Source organism: Nilaparvata lugens, chromosome 12 (genome assembly GCF_014356525.2).
Source record: "Nilaparvata lugens isolate BPH chromosome 12, ASM1435652v1, whole genome shotgun sequence".
Classification (NCBI taxonomy): domain Eukaryota; kingdom Metazoa; phylum Arthropoda; class Insecta; order Hemiptera; family Delphacidae; genus Nilaparvata; species Nilaparvata lugens.
In genome coordinates, this window is record NC_052515.1 from 32,445,602 (window position 1) to 32,463,227 (window position 17,626).

Sequence of the window (17,626 nt, forward strand, 5' to 3'; positions counted from 1 at the left end):
AGACAGCAGTATTATTCTCACACTTTTTCTATGTATTTTAACACGACATGCAGTCTATTATATAGACTATTAATAGACTGCATGTCGTGTTAAAATACATAGAAAAAGTGTGTTTATACAAAGCAGCTCGGAATGGATCAAGAAATCATCACCAGTATTATTCTGTTTACTATGGTGAAGGGAGTCAGCCGCGTCGGCTGTTTCCCCTTCCACAGCGTCAACTTGAATCGCAAATACATAACAATATACAAAAATGGATTCGCAATGAATGTGGCTACAATAATTATTCGTCACATTGTTCTTTAAAACTACTTGCTTCGAAGTTAATCAGAGAAAACAAAAAAATCAAATCGAAAAACCCCTAAATTTTTACATTATATTATTTTATTAAGGAAACTGTTCGATTTATTGAGGAAATTAATTCGACTAATATTGTAGTCCCTAATTTAACGAATCGAATGGCATAATTATGATAGATTTTTTCCGATTAATGTTTACAGAGATAATTGAATTCCAGTTTGCTGTTTACTATGGCTAAGAGAGTCAGCCGCGCCGTTCCGCGTTGACTGTTTCCCCTACCACGGCATCAAATCGAATCGCAAATACATAACAATATACATCAATGAATTTGCAATAAGAGTGGCTACATTAATTATTCGGCTCATTTTTCTTTAAAACTACTTGCTTCGAAGTTAATCGAAGAAAACAAAAAAATCAAATCGCAAACCCCCTAAATGTTTACATATATATTAATTTATCAAGAAAACTGTTAATTTTATTGAAAAATGAATGAAACTAATATTGTAGTCCATAATGTAACTAATCGAATGGCATATAATAGAGCTGTTTCCGATCAATGGGTACAGAGATAATTGATTTTCCGTGATTACCTGCATTTTTCAACTTTGAGGGGTGCTAGGGGGGAAAGCTCCAAGGGGATTTCTTGGGACTTTTGGGAGAATGACCCTCTGGGAGGGTTCTATCGATGGTGGAAGATTCAGCTTTTATTTAATTTTCGGATCGAAAAAACCTTTATTGACTGGGCTAGGCGTAATGAAATGATTATCAGAATCCAGTGTGATTCTAGCACTAGGTTTCATCCCATCAGTATTAAAAATTGAAGAAATTCTTTTAGAATCAGCCTCTAACAAATTAATTATTTCATCCTTTGATGTCATTTCCAACTGCAGCAATCGTAGTTCTTCTTCCATGTCCCTTATTTCAAGTTTCAAAGCACAAAATTTCACTCTCAGTTTGTTTTTCACTAGATAACGATTCTTCGACTATAATAGCTATAATCTCTCTTTCTATCCTCAATTTTTCAATTAGAGACTCCTTCTCAAAATTTACATCATTCAGTGAATTAGTCAATTGAGAATTTTCCTTCACGGAAACGTCATATTTATTCAAAAGAGAAGTCATGATGATGCTTAAGCTAAGGCTAAGCACACCTGAGGAGGCGTGGCTTGGTGATACAAAGTGTTGATCTTATGGAGACTGCCTTATCACACCGTTCCACGACATGCCCGATTCAGTGTCTGTGAGTTCTTTCATTCAAACCTATAAGCAAGAAGCACCTGGATGCAAAAGGCCGCATTGCGCTTCCTCAGGTGTGCTCCAGCTGAAGTTTGTCATGAGATGCATTAACTATTTGGCAATACGAAGTTCGCCAGGCCAACTAGTATTCTATAATAATAAAAAGTGGTTGACAGTTTAAACTTGTGTTTTCAACAAGACATCAATATATTTGAAAGTATATACCAAATTGGATATTAATTTATACTTCATAAATGTATAAGACATATAACTTGTACATAAGTTACATTATGTAGGACTATGCTTGGTACGGTACCGGTACTATATATCTATAGGTACTATTTCCAAGCTAATTTAGCCATCAGCATTGATACACATTACTTGTCCTTCCCCCTTCCCACCCAAGTGCTTCTTATTTTTGATAATTCATCAAGTTTTCTAGGAATGATTTGTGGCTGTCTGCACAGAAATATTTTAGATGATTTTTCCATTTAATTATTTTTCAGAATGGAATCAGATACAACCTTGGAAATTGCATCATCGAAGATATTCAGAAAATCCGGAGTTGGAAATCAAGTGGAATTTAGTACGCTTAGCATTTGTGACACAATTGATGATGGATATTTTATAGTATTTTTCACCCAGTTTATAAAAAAAAACTATACAATAGATATTATAGAATAAGTAGCCTAGATTAATGAATTTTACAATACCATTCAGTTTGGTTAATTCAGCCTCAATGATAGAATAATTATCTAAATTCTTCATCTTGGTTTCTCCATGTTTGTAGACAATAGTGTGGACTGGCTGGCTGGTGTCAATATTCTTCGTAGAAGCAACCATCTATTCAGCGTGGTACTTCTATGTGCCAGACTCAAACTACAGCGCCCTCAACTCGGCCATCTATGGGGCTGGCCATCACATCATGTGGACTCTGGGAGTCTGCTTCATGATTATCGCTATGGCCACAGGGAACGGAGGTAACTCTTACTATTTCATCCATATTCCTATCCATAAATTCATAAAAAGGGGTTTGCTTCCTGATAATCGTCATGACCACTGGGAACGGAGGTATTTCCAACTACAGTCGAACCTCTCTATAACGAACCTCCACTTAATGAAATCGTCTATACAACAAATTTTTACCTGGTCCCATGACATTTTAGAGTTTTTGCTGCTTATTTACCTCTAACGAATTTCAGACCTCTCAACAACAAAGTTTTCTCCTGACTTCACAAAGTGTAGTGTGTATAGGAAGCAGACGGTCATTTTCAAGGAATTCTTTAGTTTCAGCAGAAAGGTCAATAGACTAAAAATAATGGCAATTCAGTTAGGAAGAAGATAGAGTGGAAGACAGTCAATAGAGGGTGAAACACATGTCGGAAATTGAATGCAAGTTACTGGAAATTGAATTCCAAGAGCTTGTCATTATTGTAGACCAGGCAGGTGAACGACTGGACTTTCCCATTCTTGCTTTTGACACACATTTCAATTCTTTGAACTGACTATGATGATGATGATGATGATGATGACTGTGACGAACCAGAGGAGAAGAATCCGTCAGATCAAGAAGTTCTAGAGGCTTTCAAAATTACCAGGCAAGGGTTAAAACTGAAAAATAGTGTACCAGACATGTCCGACTGTTTGAATAGATGTGAGTCGTTTATCGAACATGATGTTTTATTCAAATGCAAAATTCAACCAATATTACTCACTTTTTCAAATATAAAACAAAAAAATAGGAATTTTTTCGAGTTATTATAGTATTTATAGTGGAGTTATTGACAAAATAACCGTATTTTGCGTTCCATCTAATAGTAGTGTAAAGAGTTGAAAAATATTGCTACAGAGAATGTACTTTGATTAAACTCCACTAATAGTACAAATCAAGCTTTCTGAAAATAAATTGGTGAGTTTACTCACTAATTACGTTCTACAAATATTCAAAAAACATGTTTTTTTTCAACAGCATGAATTTTCAAATTTCCATATTAATATTGGCCTAATAGGTACCCTACCTACGTTCGCGATGATATGTTTTATGTACCATATTCATTCATTTATCGCCGTGATACGATATTTATGAGATCCATAGGATCGTGGCAGTTTTCTTGACAGAACCTCTCAATAACGAATACCTCTCGGCAGCGAATTTTTTCTCGGGATAATCGAATTCGTTATACAGAGGTTCGACTGTATTTCATCCATATTTCTATCCATAAATCCATAAAAAGGGGTTTGCTTCCTGATAATCGTCATGACCACTGGGAACGGAGATATTTCCAACTATTTCATCTATATCTCTAATCATAAATCCATGAAAAGTTTTTGCTTCCTGATAAATGCTAGATCCGCTGAAAACGGAGGTACCTAATCTAAATATTTCATCTGTAAAGTACATCAGAAATCCATAAAGAGTTTTTCTTCATAAGGTTAACTAGTAGTTTTGTGAACAGTAGACCTCACGCAGCAGTATTCTCATTCACAAGTACCTGATGTCAACTGTTTTAAATGTTAACAAAATCAGTTCACGTTTGAATTTGTATTCCATAATTTATTAATATTTATGTGAATTTAAACAATGAATAGAATATATTTCTATTCCAGAATTTATATAATATTCATCCAGTTCCGTGATAATCTTTCCATCTGATGAAAATTAATTTTTTTCAATCAAAAATATTATAATTTCTTCAGCATTATTTAGTTCATTTGATTATTTTTAATCACCTATTAAATTAGTTTTTTCGAATGTGAGAATATTGATACTGATGGACACGCATAATAATACCATGACTGCAAAACAAAGTATTGATACCAGAGACCTTAAAGCTGCGATTAGACCAAATTTATTAACAAAATGTTAATAACTCAATACTTATAGATTATATATTAGATTGATCATAACTTATCATACACATGATGAACATGTGTGTTTGTCAACTTGCGTTCAATCTAATAGAATCTATAAGGATTAAGTTATTAACATTTTGTTAATAACTTTGGTGTAAACCCAGCTTAAAGATGCATACCTCTTCAAGGTCCTTTGATTGAAACTATAGACCTTATACAAATACAGTAATCGACTGGCTTCGCCACACATCTGTGTAATCACTTGTCAGCTGATTTATGATAAATAATTCTATAGTCCGATTTTTACTCTAATATTGGCGTATGAAGAAGGCTCCTTTTTTCTTTTATATTATCCTTGAAATGCAAAATTTTCAAAAACCTTGTATATACTTCGACGCGCAATTTAAAAAGGAACATACCTGTCAAATTTCATGAAAATCTATTACCGTGTTTCGCCGTAAATGCGTTACATATAAACATTTAAACATTAAGAGAAATGCCAAACCGACGACTTGAATCTTAGACCTGACTTCGATCGGTCAATGATCATTGCTATGACCACAGGAACCTGAGGTAACTCCAATTATTTCAACCATATCTTCCATCATTGATAGTGCTTGAACTATTTTGATTTTAAATTGTATCTATCTATACATAAATTACATAGTCTATTCAGTTAATTCCTGATGACCAAAGATCTTTTTGTTATGCTTCAATTATTATGGTAAATCATTCTCTTACTCTCCCTTGTAATGGGCATGATTAAAAGTATGAACTTTTTTATTACCTCCATCAAATTATCAGCTATGTTACCGTTTTCAACTCATCATAGGTAGTTCTCACAATAACATCTTCAAAGAGTCACTACACACCAATTATTATTCCAGTTATATTCTAGAAGAAATATATTTTAGATTTATGAATAATGGTGTTCAAGATCTATCCTTATCTCTAATTCTAATTAGATACAACAAAACTACATAAGCACAGTAGAAATATGGAACACTAGTTTTTTTTAATTTTTTTATTGAAGAGAAAGACTTGAAACTGTCAAAACCACTGATCAACATGTAATAATGCTACTTTTGTCTGATTATGTAAGAAAACTAGAATACCATACAAGTTGAAGTATTTTCAATTTAAAAATAATTTTTGTGTGTTTTGAATTGTAAATTGAGTGTGTAATAGGAGAATGTTAAGTGACACATAACCTAGCTAAATTTGGATTAGCTAAAGTAGTTGTATAAATTAGAATTGGAACCGTTTTGGGCTTATAAGCCTGTGGTACTTTTCTGTAAGTTGTGTAATTCTGAATGATTAAATAAATAAGTTGAAATATCCTACTACATGATATTGAAGCTTCCAAATGACAAATAAATCAATATATCTCAATTAGTTATTTATTGAGGTAGGTATTAGGTATTCATTGTAAGGTAAGTTATTCAACGAGTATAAATAGTTGTTGTTATAAACGTCATGACATAGTCACCTGAAGTATTTGAACATTTTCAATAACTCTGTACAGTGTACATTATCATGCAGAAATAAATATGAGCTTTTAGACCAATTATTATTTAAGGTTTTTTTTACTTTCCTTGCCCTATTACCATAGGTAAGGAAAGTATTGCTGTGTAAACGATATATCATCTCCCAGTTATGACTGAAATTTGGAACTTAAGATCCTTACAGTATAAGGATCCGACACGAACAGTTTCGATCAAATGCAATTCAAGATGGCGGCTAAAATGGCGAAAACGTTGTCAAAAACCGGGTTTTTCGCGATTTTCTCGAAAACGGCTCCAACGATTTTGATCAAATTCATACCTAAAATAGTTATTGATAAGCTCTATCAACTGCCACAAGTCTCATATCTGTAAAAATTCCAGGAGCTCTGTCCCATCAATGCAAAGTTTGATTTCGGATTCCCAATTATCAGGCTTCAGATACAATTTAAACAAAAAAATCCAAGTTGAAAAGATTGAGCATGAAAATCTCTACAATTAATGTTAAGTAACATTTTCTTCTAAAATTGAAAATAAGCTCGAAATTCGAGAAAATGTTATTGTTTCAATTGCAAACTGTTGGCAACTTTTAATTCTATAAAATCATTCACTATGAAGAGATAGCAGACTTCTTGTGTCACCAGCGTTATTGTCCTGTCACCAGCTGGCTTGGATCTTTGAATATAGTAGACTTGAGATGTGCGTGAACACTAGCGTCAGGTGATAAATTTTCATAACGGCAAGGAAAGTTGTGTGAGTGCGCCACACCAGATTTTTTTGTTTTCATCTGACAAATTTTGCACCACATATTTTATTATAGTACTCTACTACTAATTCTCAAAACAGATTACAGTGATTGAATTTTAATAGACAGAAATATACAAAATTTACCCTTTTTTCAGCTTTCATAGAACCAGTGTTCGCGTGGAAACCTGTGATCACATTGAGCAGATTATGTTACTGTGCCTTCCTATGCCATGGGGGACTTCAGCTCTACAGTGTGGCCGCCCTCAGAAACCCCATATCTGCTAGTCTCTACAATTTGGTAATAGTCTTTTTAATGAAAATAAGCTTTACAAACTCAAATCTGTTAAATTCGCCGATAGTTTCTTTCAATTTGGTAGATGTATTCCTCGAACTTCCTAATAAGAAAGCTCCTACAACCTTTCTATCAAGGTCTTTCTTAAAATGGCGATTGAAGGAGACTCATATCATATTAGTTCATAGTTAGATTTGAAAGTTAACACAATAAAATACAACTGAATATTCAACTGTCGTCTTATCGAACACTACGGTACCTATTGGCATAGAGAAACAATAGCGTAAGTAGATATCCCATGGTATAGGGAATTTATGTCGCAACTTTTACTGTTATCTCAAGCCGATTACTGTCGATTATTGTAAATTTTTACAGTTTTGTTGGGGTGAGAGTGTATGAGCGGCACAATTTGAGAGACTACCAGCGTCACACAGCTTCATGGGAAAGAACTATGTGAACTATCGGCTTGGGATAACAGTAGAAGTTGCGACATAGACGTCTTATACCATGGGATATCTACTTACGCTATTGTTTCTCTATGCTATTGTTTTAGTACTAAAGATCCATTCAATACTATGCAGATTTAATACTAAAACAGATTTAATACTATGATCTATCCATTAAACTAGTTCAATAATTAATTTAAACACAATATTGTAACTTCATAGTGGAAAAATATTGAATTCAATATTGCAAGGGGAATGTATAGTAAAATGTACACTTTCTAAGAATAAAATGAATTTGAAAATTTTAAATGTCGAATTATTATTATTTTAGTGCACTCAGGAGCGAAAATCACTTGAACACATTACAAATACCACTTGGGTTGCTCTTGTATAAAATACTGGACAATTTTCTTTAAATTTTCAATGATAGGCGATAAACTCGAAGATCAATAGCACAATAAACAATTTGAAAAATGAGCTTGAAATCGATGATCATTCATTAAAATAGGCTAATAATATATTAACTTTATCAAATAATAGGTAGTTACATCTACCATTTACTCCATGAACTGCTTTCATATAATTTCATAATCAATTAATATTTGGGACTCAATATTACCAATTGGCTCATATTTATTTGGCTATTTGTCTTCACTTATCTATATTGGCTTTATACTGTTTTTAATTCATTTTATTCCTATTTCCAATTAGGTAATTATTCTTATTTAAAATTTGTGAATGATTTTATTTTCAGACTTGGTTCTCATTGGGTGACATAAGTCTATCCTTTTCTGCCGCTTTCTTCCTTTCGCTTGTATTCGAATCACCCATTCTGAGGATAGAAAGCATTCTAAGGAAAAAAGGTAAAAAATATTTGTCAAATATAATCTGATTAAAACCGGAAATCTTATTGAATGAATGCTATATTATTGTAGGGTTCTTTTATTGCCAATGTTATTGCCAATGTTGTTTAATGTTATAGCTCTACTATGAACTGTTGAATATTTATTCAAGAAGCTAATAAATACAATATAAAACCTATGTATAATATTTGAACAATTTTGAAACTAAATAAGGAAATTGAAAAAGTTTTGGGCAATAGCCTCTTTTTTCTTTTCCGATCATTGTATTGTTTGTGCTAACCTAATAAATGAATAGATAGATGAATAAATAAATGAATAAATAAATCAATATATGGGTTTTACAAGATTTTTATATTGCTTACATTTATTCAAGAAGCTTTATTCAACTTCAATTCATTTAACTTTTATTCTTCATCAATTCTAAACATTGATACATTAATTAATTATGAATGTAATTATTTTATTATTGAGATTCTTGTTTATAAATCCATTATTCTAGAGGAGCAATTTCTAGCAATTTGAACAGCATGCTTCAATCGATTAAATGGACTAAATTTGTGCCATGTACCTCAATCTCCATAAATAAATATCTAATTTATCTCTTTTCTGTATAGGGCTACTTGTAATAAAAATAGAAAGAGAAATAAAAATCTCAGTACCCTTTCTGAATTATTATAATAATAATTAGAAGAGATTTTTATTAGATAAGAAGAGATTTTTATTTTTATTTCTATTTTAATAAAAATCTAAAGTTTATTTTTACATCTTTGAAATGAATGACAAATAAATCAGCCAACCTATTCAACATAATCGATGTTAATGCTATAAAGAACAATAAATCATTTGAAATTTTTGTAAATAACAAAAACCATAGTGTCATAAATAATTGTGAAGTTTGCAAATATGTCACTATAGGCTATGCACGAGCTTTATTCAACTTCCTTTTTGATTTGTACTAAACAAATTCAAAGGGATTAAAAAGCTAAGCAAATTACCAAATAATCTAAGAATATTATTGCTTGACACATGATCATTCTTATAAAAATTGGTGTATTATTATTATCAACATACTCACTAAATTCTAATTTTTATTTTATTTAATCACATTATTATTATAATCATTCATTTCAACGATCATCCTCAACTTTAATTTCATTTTTTCTGATTTCAATTGCAGGTTTATCAAGTGAAAGCAACGAAGACCTAACAAAAAAGACTGATAGCTTAGAAACTGTCGGTAAAGAAATATGAAAAAACTCAACTTTTCAGAAACCTTTATTACATAGCCTACTGCGAATCTTGTGTTAAATTTGAACATTTTTTCTTTGAATGATGTTACTTTTGTTGTTATCTGCTAGTTTAACGCTCAAATAAATATTTATTATTGCTGTCGTTCATTTTATTTTTTAGTCGAATTTTCCTCTAGCCTATTTCTTCAGCTTCTTGTAGCTTATAGCCTACACATACAGAGCTAGTACATTTCAACATTACATTTTCAGTCATTTCTATGGGGCTACTTAATAGTTTTTACTAGTAACTAGAATTTACTAGAGTAATTTACTAGACTCTAGTAGAGATATTAAAATTTACAAGTAACCTTGATTTTTTTTAGAAAGGATAAATAGAACTGTATAAAATTCCAATTTATTTCAACTCACACAAAAACAAATATAATTTCAACGAATTTGGTTCTTTATTAATTATTTTCTTTGAACGATCTTCTTGATGTTCTTTTAACGATTTTTGGTTCTTTTGTAATTTGTTTCAGATTGAATATTCACTCTGTAAAGAACCCAATCCTCAAACTAATTCACTATGAACTCAAACATACCAAAAATTTTAAGAATGCAATATGTCCTACTTGGAAATATGTACAGTAGGGAAATTGAAAACCAATAAATCATTCAAAATTACAAAGAAGGTTTTTGATGTCAGATGCAACACAGTCTACCCTACCCCCTGAGGTCATCTTCGTTTATTAATAACAAAAACAAGATTTTGAAGATCAAAAAAAAAGAGAAGATCAAAACAAAACAAGAGATATCCCATGAAACAAAAACATGCTGTCAGAATAAAGCATTGTCTCTGACTCCCAAACAGACATTCAATCAGATAAACATTAATGAAATATCCATTAATCAACCAATCCATCCGTGTCTCTCTTCTCCCAAAAGCATTTCTGTTTGCATCTCTCTTCAACGAATATTCTCCTCTCTGTTTTAACAATGTCTACTCTAACCATTTACTTATTGAAGGCCTACCAGGTTACCTTCAAATGAAATTCTGCTATGATAGACACAAAATAAATTCCATTGGTTCTAATGAGAGAGTTCACACATAGTATACTTCCATGATTGTATGAATACCCTAACAAATGTATTAACAACCAATAGTAGGCCTATTCTATGTGAGCTAAAATGAAATTCAATTTACGATTACGCTATTTCTATTTTCTGTCCAATATATCTGGATCTCAAAAATCTTGTGTGGTACACTCACACAACTTTCCTTGCTCATATTTGAAACTACGATCAGACTTGTGTATACCTATATAATTGTTTTCAGAGTACTTTTTCCTTTGTGTAAATTGTGAAATTCGATGATTTTTTAATCGTCATTTTTTTAAAGTCGTCAAAGCAGCTGTTCTACAGATGAAATATCTCGACTATGTGTTATTTTTATGAACTGCGCTACCTACCTACTAATGCACGAGAAGGAGGTTACTAAGTCCATTTCTCAAGGATGGGGTGGACCCCCATTAGTTTCCCAGAAAGGAGACTCATGCCAGTTGATAGAGCTGATGAATAACTATACAGGGTATGAATTTGAAAAAAAATCGATCAAGTTATTTTTGAGAAAATCGTGAAAACATCGTTTTTTAGTAATTATCCGCCATTTTTCTCAAGAATATTATGGAGCTCCTGCAATTTTTCCAGAATGAGACACATGTCAGTTGATAGGGCTTATAAATAGCTATCCATGGTATGAATTTGAAGAAAATCGTTAGAGCCGTTTTCGAGAAAACCGCGAATAACATGGTTTTTAGTGATTATCCGCCATTTTTCACAAGAATATTACGGAACTCCTGCAATTTTCCCAGAAATGAGAATCATGTCAGTTGATAGGGCTTATAAATAGCTATCCATGGTATAAATTTGAAGAAAATCGTTAGAGCCGTTTTCGAGAAAACCGTGAAAAACATGGTTTTTTTAATAATTATCCGCCATTTTTTCCGCCATTTTGAATTCAATTTCATTGAATATCTTATTGTCAGATCCTCATGGTATAAGGACCTTAAGTTTAAAATTTCAAGTCAATCGGTTGATCAGGAATGGAGTTATCATGTTCACACACACACACACACACACACACACACACACACACACACACACACACACACAACACACACACACACACACACACACACACCACACACACACACAACACACACACACACACAACACACACACACACACACACACACACACACCACACACACACACACACACACACACACACACACACACAGACCAACACCCAAAAATCATGTTTTTGGACTCAGGGGACCTTGAAATGTATAGAAAACTTGAAATTATGGTACCTTAATTTTTTTGGGAAAGCAATACTTTCCTTACCTATGGTAATAGGGCAAGGAAAGTAAAAATGGAAAACTATTATCACAGGCTGAATCACAAGGCTTGAATCTGTGCCATTATGCAATCTATATTAGGATACCACTACGAAAAAATAGATCTTGGAAATATAATGAAATTATAAAATAGTATGAGGCATATGGTGTGGAGATGTGGTGTGTAATAATTTAGGTGGAACAATACTGTGCTGCATAGAGTAGAATAATATAGTAATCTATGTAGAGTTGTAGACCGAAACTATGACTAATTCCGAGCGAAATTGAATATTTTTTTCGTTTCCAAAAAAACGAAAAATTACTGAGCTATTCACTTGTTAATTTATATGCAATCTGGTATGACAAGAGTATTAAAAATTGATGAAAATGGAAGAGAATAAAAGCATTAGTTCCTAAGGAAGCACGTGCGGTTCCTTTGATATTGAAAACAGCCAAAAGCCACCCAGGCTAAATGAGATTGGATTAGCTGGCTCTTTCACTAAACTTGAAAATGGATTGAAAGTGATATTCCCAATTTCAATGGAGCGTGCCCGGGCCGATGTTTTTAGATTCTCTCCTTTTTTTCTCTACCTTTTTTATCCCCTTCTCATCAAAGTTCTCCCTCTCATTCTTTTGTTCTTATTTCCTCTTCTCATTCAGTTCCATTTCTTGGCCGGTGTTCTAATTTTTTACATGAACGAACATTGTGTTTGATCCGTTTTTCTGTCGAATATGATTTTTCGATTCCTCGTCACCGGATTTTTGGTGTATTTTTTGTACGTCCACTTGTTTTCATACCTTACCTTTTTTGTATATTTATCCATTCTTTTGTTGTACAGAACTCTTCTTGTGATATCCTTATCTTTCTGTATATGCATAGACATTTACGTTTTTTAAATCTTCAATTATTCACTTTTTTCAAAACATTTTATTACTGTTTCATTCGAATATTCAATTGATTTTGAATTGATTTTTTTCTGATTGTCACATCTTTGTAAAGTTTTTGTGTTTTGGTGAAATAAATTGAATTGAATTGAATTTGAATATTCTATCCAATCAAGTTACATGAATCACTGTGAATCATTATTTTGAAGAAAATAATAGTTTGGATTGCAGTTTAGGTTCATAGTAGCAAAGAGAATCAGAATACAATTCTTCAATGTTGTTTTCCATCACGAACTGCTTATTATTAAATCACTCTATGCTATTAGAAAAAAACGACTAGCAGTCAGATATTCTACAATAAATGAATTAATCATTTCATTGAATGTTCTTCCTTGAAAAAGTTCAATTCAATGCAAGAAAAATATTAATTCTCCAATTTTTTCAAAGTTTTAATTGTGTTCATAGTTTTATTGTGTAGTTATAATGTATGAATTCTTTATTCTAGAACCACTCATCTCCTTCACAATACTGATTTATCTCTAAGAAGGATTTGAAAAATCTTTCTTGAAAATTGAACTATTATTTTGGAGTGCTCCGATAACTGCTTTTTTCACTTCAGATTGAATTATTACCATGAACAATTTTAAAAATCACTTTCAATAATTTTAATTCTAATAATCAAAATTACTACCACAGAAAAAGCTGTGGATAGTCTTCTCTATTTAGAATCAAATTATGATTATGAACTGTTTCTAATTTTGAATTAGATTATAGGTAGGCTACCATGAAGAAATCTGGTAGTTGATTATTTCTATTTTCAAATCTAAATTATTAGACACATTATTATGTCTGAACAGAATGCGAGCAATCAATTACACATAAATAATACTCTCTCATAGGATAATCTAGGGAGAAAAAATTGAAAGAAGTAATCTCTTCACTTAGGCCTATACAAAAGACTCTCGAAATTAAACTATCAATCTTCTTTAAGACGCTTCAAGCATGTAATATGAATATAATAGTTTAGAAAAAAATTAGGTCCTATTTTTCTTTTACTTCTTTTCCTTTCTCTTCTTCTTCTTCTTTTCCTTCGTCAAAAAACAACCACCATTGTGAGTTGGGGGCATACATTTAACGGATGAAAAGAGTTAGGAAATAGTTTAGTGTCTAGACGACGTAGGCAGGCTGAAAAGGGTTGAATAATTATTTTATTTTTGAAGCTTCTTCTCTCATATGTGGGCTCTGAGGTGATATTGATTTCAAAGTTGATTGATTCACATGCGAAGACCTTTAACATGTGTATGCTCTGGGTCGGTGAACTTGAATTTGATGAATTGTGAGAATCTTCCAGAAATCTATTAAATTCAGTTTTGAAGTTGTGTTCATCGTTATCAATGTATAGCTATAACAGCTCAATTAACCATAAATCTATTGATTTATAATATTATTGATTTAGCGAAATGGCACTCACTCACTCGCAGAACTAAAAATCTACCGGACCAAAAACGTTTAAATTTGTAGGTATGTTCAGTTGGCCAATTAGAGGCGCACTAAGAAATCTTTTGGCAATATTTCAACTCTAAGGGTGGTTTTTAAGGGTTTAAAGTTCGTCTTTTAGCATGTATATTCTTCTTATTCTCTTAATTATAATTGAAAAAAAGGCCATACCATATGTTAATATAGAACTATAATCTAGAGAGAGTACCTCTTCGAAACAGTTGTTAACTGGTAACTAAATTAATAATTTTGTCAGGTTGGCATTATTAAGTTGAGTTGACTTTGTTAGGTTGGCACCAAGTTGAAGATTTAAATGCATTTATCGCAGAAAAATTGATTGACACTGCTACTTCAATCAGAGCTATTCCTGATATTATATATATAATATTACTAGCCGTCAGGCTCGCTTCGCTCGCCATATCCGTTTAGTCTGGACCCCCGACTGGATCGTCCTAACATATGATAAAAATGCTCAAATGAAAAATGCAGGCGAGCGAAGCGAGCCTGCTGATCTCATTCTTGGACGATCCAGTCGGGGGTCCAGGGGGCGGAGCCCCCTGGCTAGACGGATATGGCGAGCGAAGCGAGCCTGACGGCTAGTTAATTATAAATCAATGAAATTAGGCCCATACAACATTTTTATTTTGTTCTAATCTTTGTAATTCTATTAGGCCTACTAGATAATTCCATTTCCTATTTGTTTAATTTATACAAGAATTCAAATCACCCCAAAGACTTCTGCATAGCAATAATATTGGTAGCATAAAATTCCATAAATTGTAATAATTTTGATTTTTGATCAATCAATCACTGTGAACTTGATAGCAATTGTGGAGACTTGAGATTTTGTCAAAAATTCCACTTTATTTCAATAAGAATTATTATTTTACAAGAGCATGCTTTCGTGAACGAACTTAAATCAGCTGACAAGTGATTACACAGATGTGTGGAGATGCCAGTCTATTACTGTATTTGTATAAGGTCTATAGTTTCAATCGAAGACCTTAAAGAGGTATGCATCTTTAAGCTGGGTTTACACCAATTAACAAAATGTTAATAACTTAATCCTTATAGATTCTATTAGATTGTCGGAAGTTGACAAACACACATCTTCATCATGTGTATGATAAGTTATGTTCAATCTAATAGAATCTATAAGGATTGAGTTATTAACATTTTGTTAATAACTTTGGTCTAATCGCAGCTTTAAGGTCTTTGGTTTCAATATTTTGTTTTGCAGTCATGGTATTATTATGCGTGCCCATTAGTATCAATATTCTCACATTCAAAAAAAACTAATTTAATAGGTGATAAAAATAAACAAATGAACTAAATAATGCTGGAGAAATTATTATATTTTTGATTGTAGAAAATTGATTTTCATCAGATAGAAAGATTATCACGGAACTGGATGAATTATATCATATGGAATACAAATTCAAACATGAACTGAGTTTGTTAACATTTAAAATAAGTGACATCAGGTACTTGTGGATGAGAATACTGCGTGAGGTCTACTGTTCACAGAACTACTAGTTTTCCGTTCCAACTGGATTGAATCCCACTTCTATTAGGCTTGTAGAACTATTTCGAATTGATAGAGGTTCACCAAGAATTTCTATAGATATGATTTCAATTCCAATAGTGAATCACAAAGCCCCTTAATATCAAACACTAATTTTAGAAACTGTTCTTTGAGAACTGAAAAATCTTTAGCCTACAGATTGTGAGCAAATCTTTCCAGTCACATTTGCCAGGAAGGTCTTCGATAGAATGGAGTAAATCCAGTGAATAATCATTACTTAAATTTTAAAAATTAACTACTATTTATTGATTGATACAATTATTACATCATCAAAATGATAGGGAGAGAAAAAATAAGGTAACCTTGTGCTATTCCTCTCCCAAATTTGGTTAAGGTCACACATAGTCCGAAATAGGTCAAGTCTTGTAGTTGTTTACTTCACAGAATTTTCAGTCCTTAATTATATTCACAACGTAGATTTTTAAATTTAGATTCTTCAAAACCAAACATATAAGAAATATTTCACATTAGTATCTTTAAAAAATAATACCTAAACATTCTCATATTAGAGAAATAATTTTGCTGAACCTAAAAAAACAAACTTACTATTCATATAGATATAGATACTTTTTTTCCTTCAAGAGTTGCAAATGTTTATCAATTTTTGTTTAGTTCACTATTGATGTACGTATTCAGTTTCAGTTAATTTTGATCTTGAAGTATTCTCCCCTCTTTTACTTTCCTTGCCCTATTACCATAGGTAAGGAAAGTATTGCTTTCCAAAAAAATTTAAGGTACCCTAATTTCAAGTTTTCTATACGTTTCAAGGTCTCCTGAGTCCAAAAGAAATTATTTTTGTGTGTGTGTGTTGTGTGTGTGTGTGTGTCTGTGAAAACGATAACTCCATTCCTAATTAACAGATTGACTTGAAATTTTAAACTTAAAGTCCTTTTACCATGAGGATCCTACAATAAGGAATTCAATTCAAAATGGCGGAAAAAATGGCGGATAATGGCTAAAAAACTATGTTTTTCTCGGTTTTCTCGAAAACGGCTCTAATGATTTTCTTCAAATTCTTACTTTAGATAGCTATTTATAAGCCCCATCAACTGACATGAGTCTCTTTCTGGAAAATTGCAGGAGCTCCGTAATATTCATGAAAAGAATGAATTTTGTTAAATTTCTATCACGATTTTCTCAAAAATGACTTGTCCGATTTTTTTCAAATTCATACCCTGTATAGTTATATATCAGCTCTATTAAGTGGCATTAGTCTCCTCCCTGAGAAACTAACAGGTGGTCCACCCCATCCCTGAGACATTTACTTTGTAACCTCTTTCTCGTGCGTGAGGTAGGTAGGTAGAGCAGTTTATTCAAAAGAACACATGTCGATATTTTATTTGTAGAACAGCTGTTTTGACAACTTTAAAAAATCCTCAAATTTCATAATTCAAACAAAGGAAAAGCTACTCTGAAAACAATAACAATAGTATAATCGTAGTTTCAATTATTAGCCGCCAATAGGCATAATGTTATTTCCCTAAATTATCCTCGTTTAAGAATGAGGCTTATAGATCAATGAGCAGGAAAGATGTGTGAGTGCGCCACACCAGATTTTTAAAGTTGTTTCCGTGCATATTTTTCAACAAATTCACGCGTTTACAGCGTGCATATTCCCACCAACCCAAAAACGCATGTAATTGCCGAAATCTCACAATTTTACAAAATAATCAACACCACTTCCAACCGTTACAAATTCAAAATGCAGGTCCAAACATTCACAAAATTATGGGAAAACTTTTTCACACAACTGCAAAAGCAATTTACTGCTGCAATATGCGTTGCTGGAGCG

The 17,626-nt window shown here is 32.2% G+C and overlaps 1 protein-coding gene across 2 annotated transcripts in view; it reads left to right on the forward strand.

The window, feature by feature from the left end:
* LOC111052356 (nose resistant to fluoxetine protein 6) overlaps positions 1–9,505 on the forward strand; it is a 50,695-nt gene extending 41,190 nt beyond the window's left edge. For both annotated transcript variants that reach the window (XM_039439371.1, XM_039439370.1), the window contains exons 10-13: positions 2,327–2,516; positions 6,794–6,936; positions 8,131–8,239; positions 9,417–9,505. In XM_039439371.1, the coding sequence (XP_039295305.1) occupies positions 2,327–2,516; positions 6,794–6,936; positions 8,131–8,239; positions 9,417–9,490 (516 nt within the window). In that variant the 3' untranslated portion in view covers positions 9,491–9,505. The remainder of the gene's footprint in view (positions 1–2,326; positions 2,517–6,793; positions 6,937–8,130; positions 8,240–9,416) is intronic.
* Positions 9,506–17,626: the final 8,121 nt, after the last annotated feature.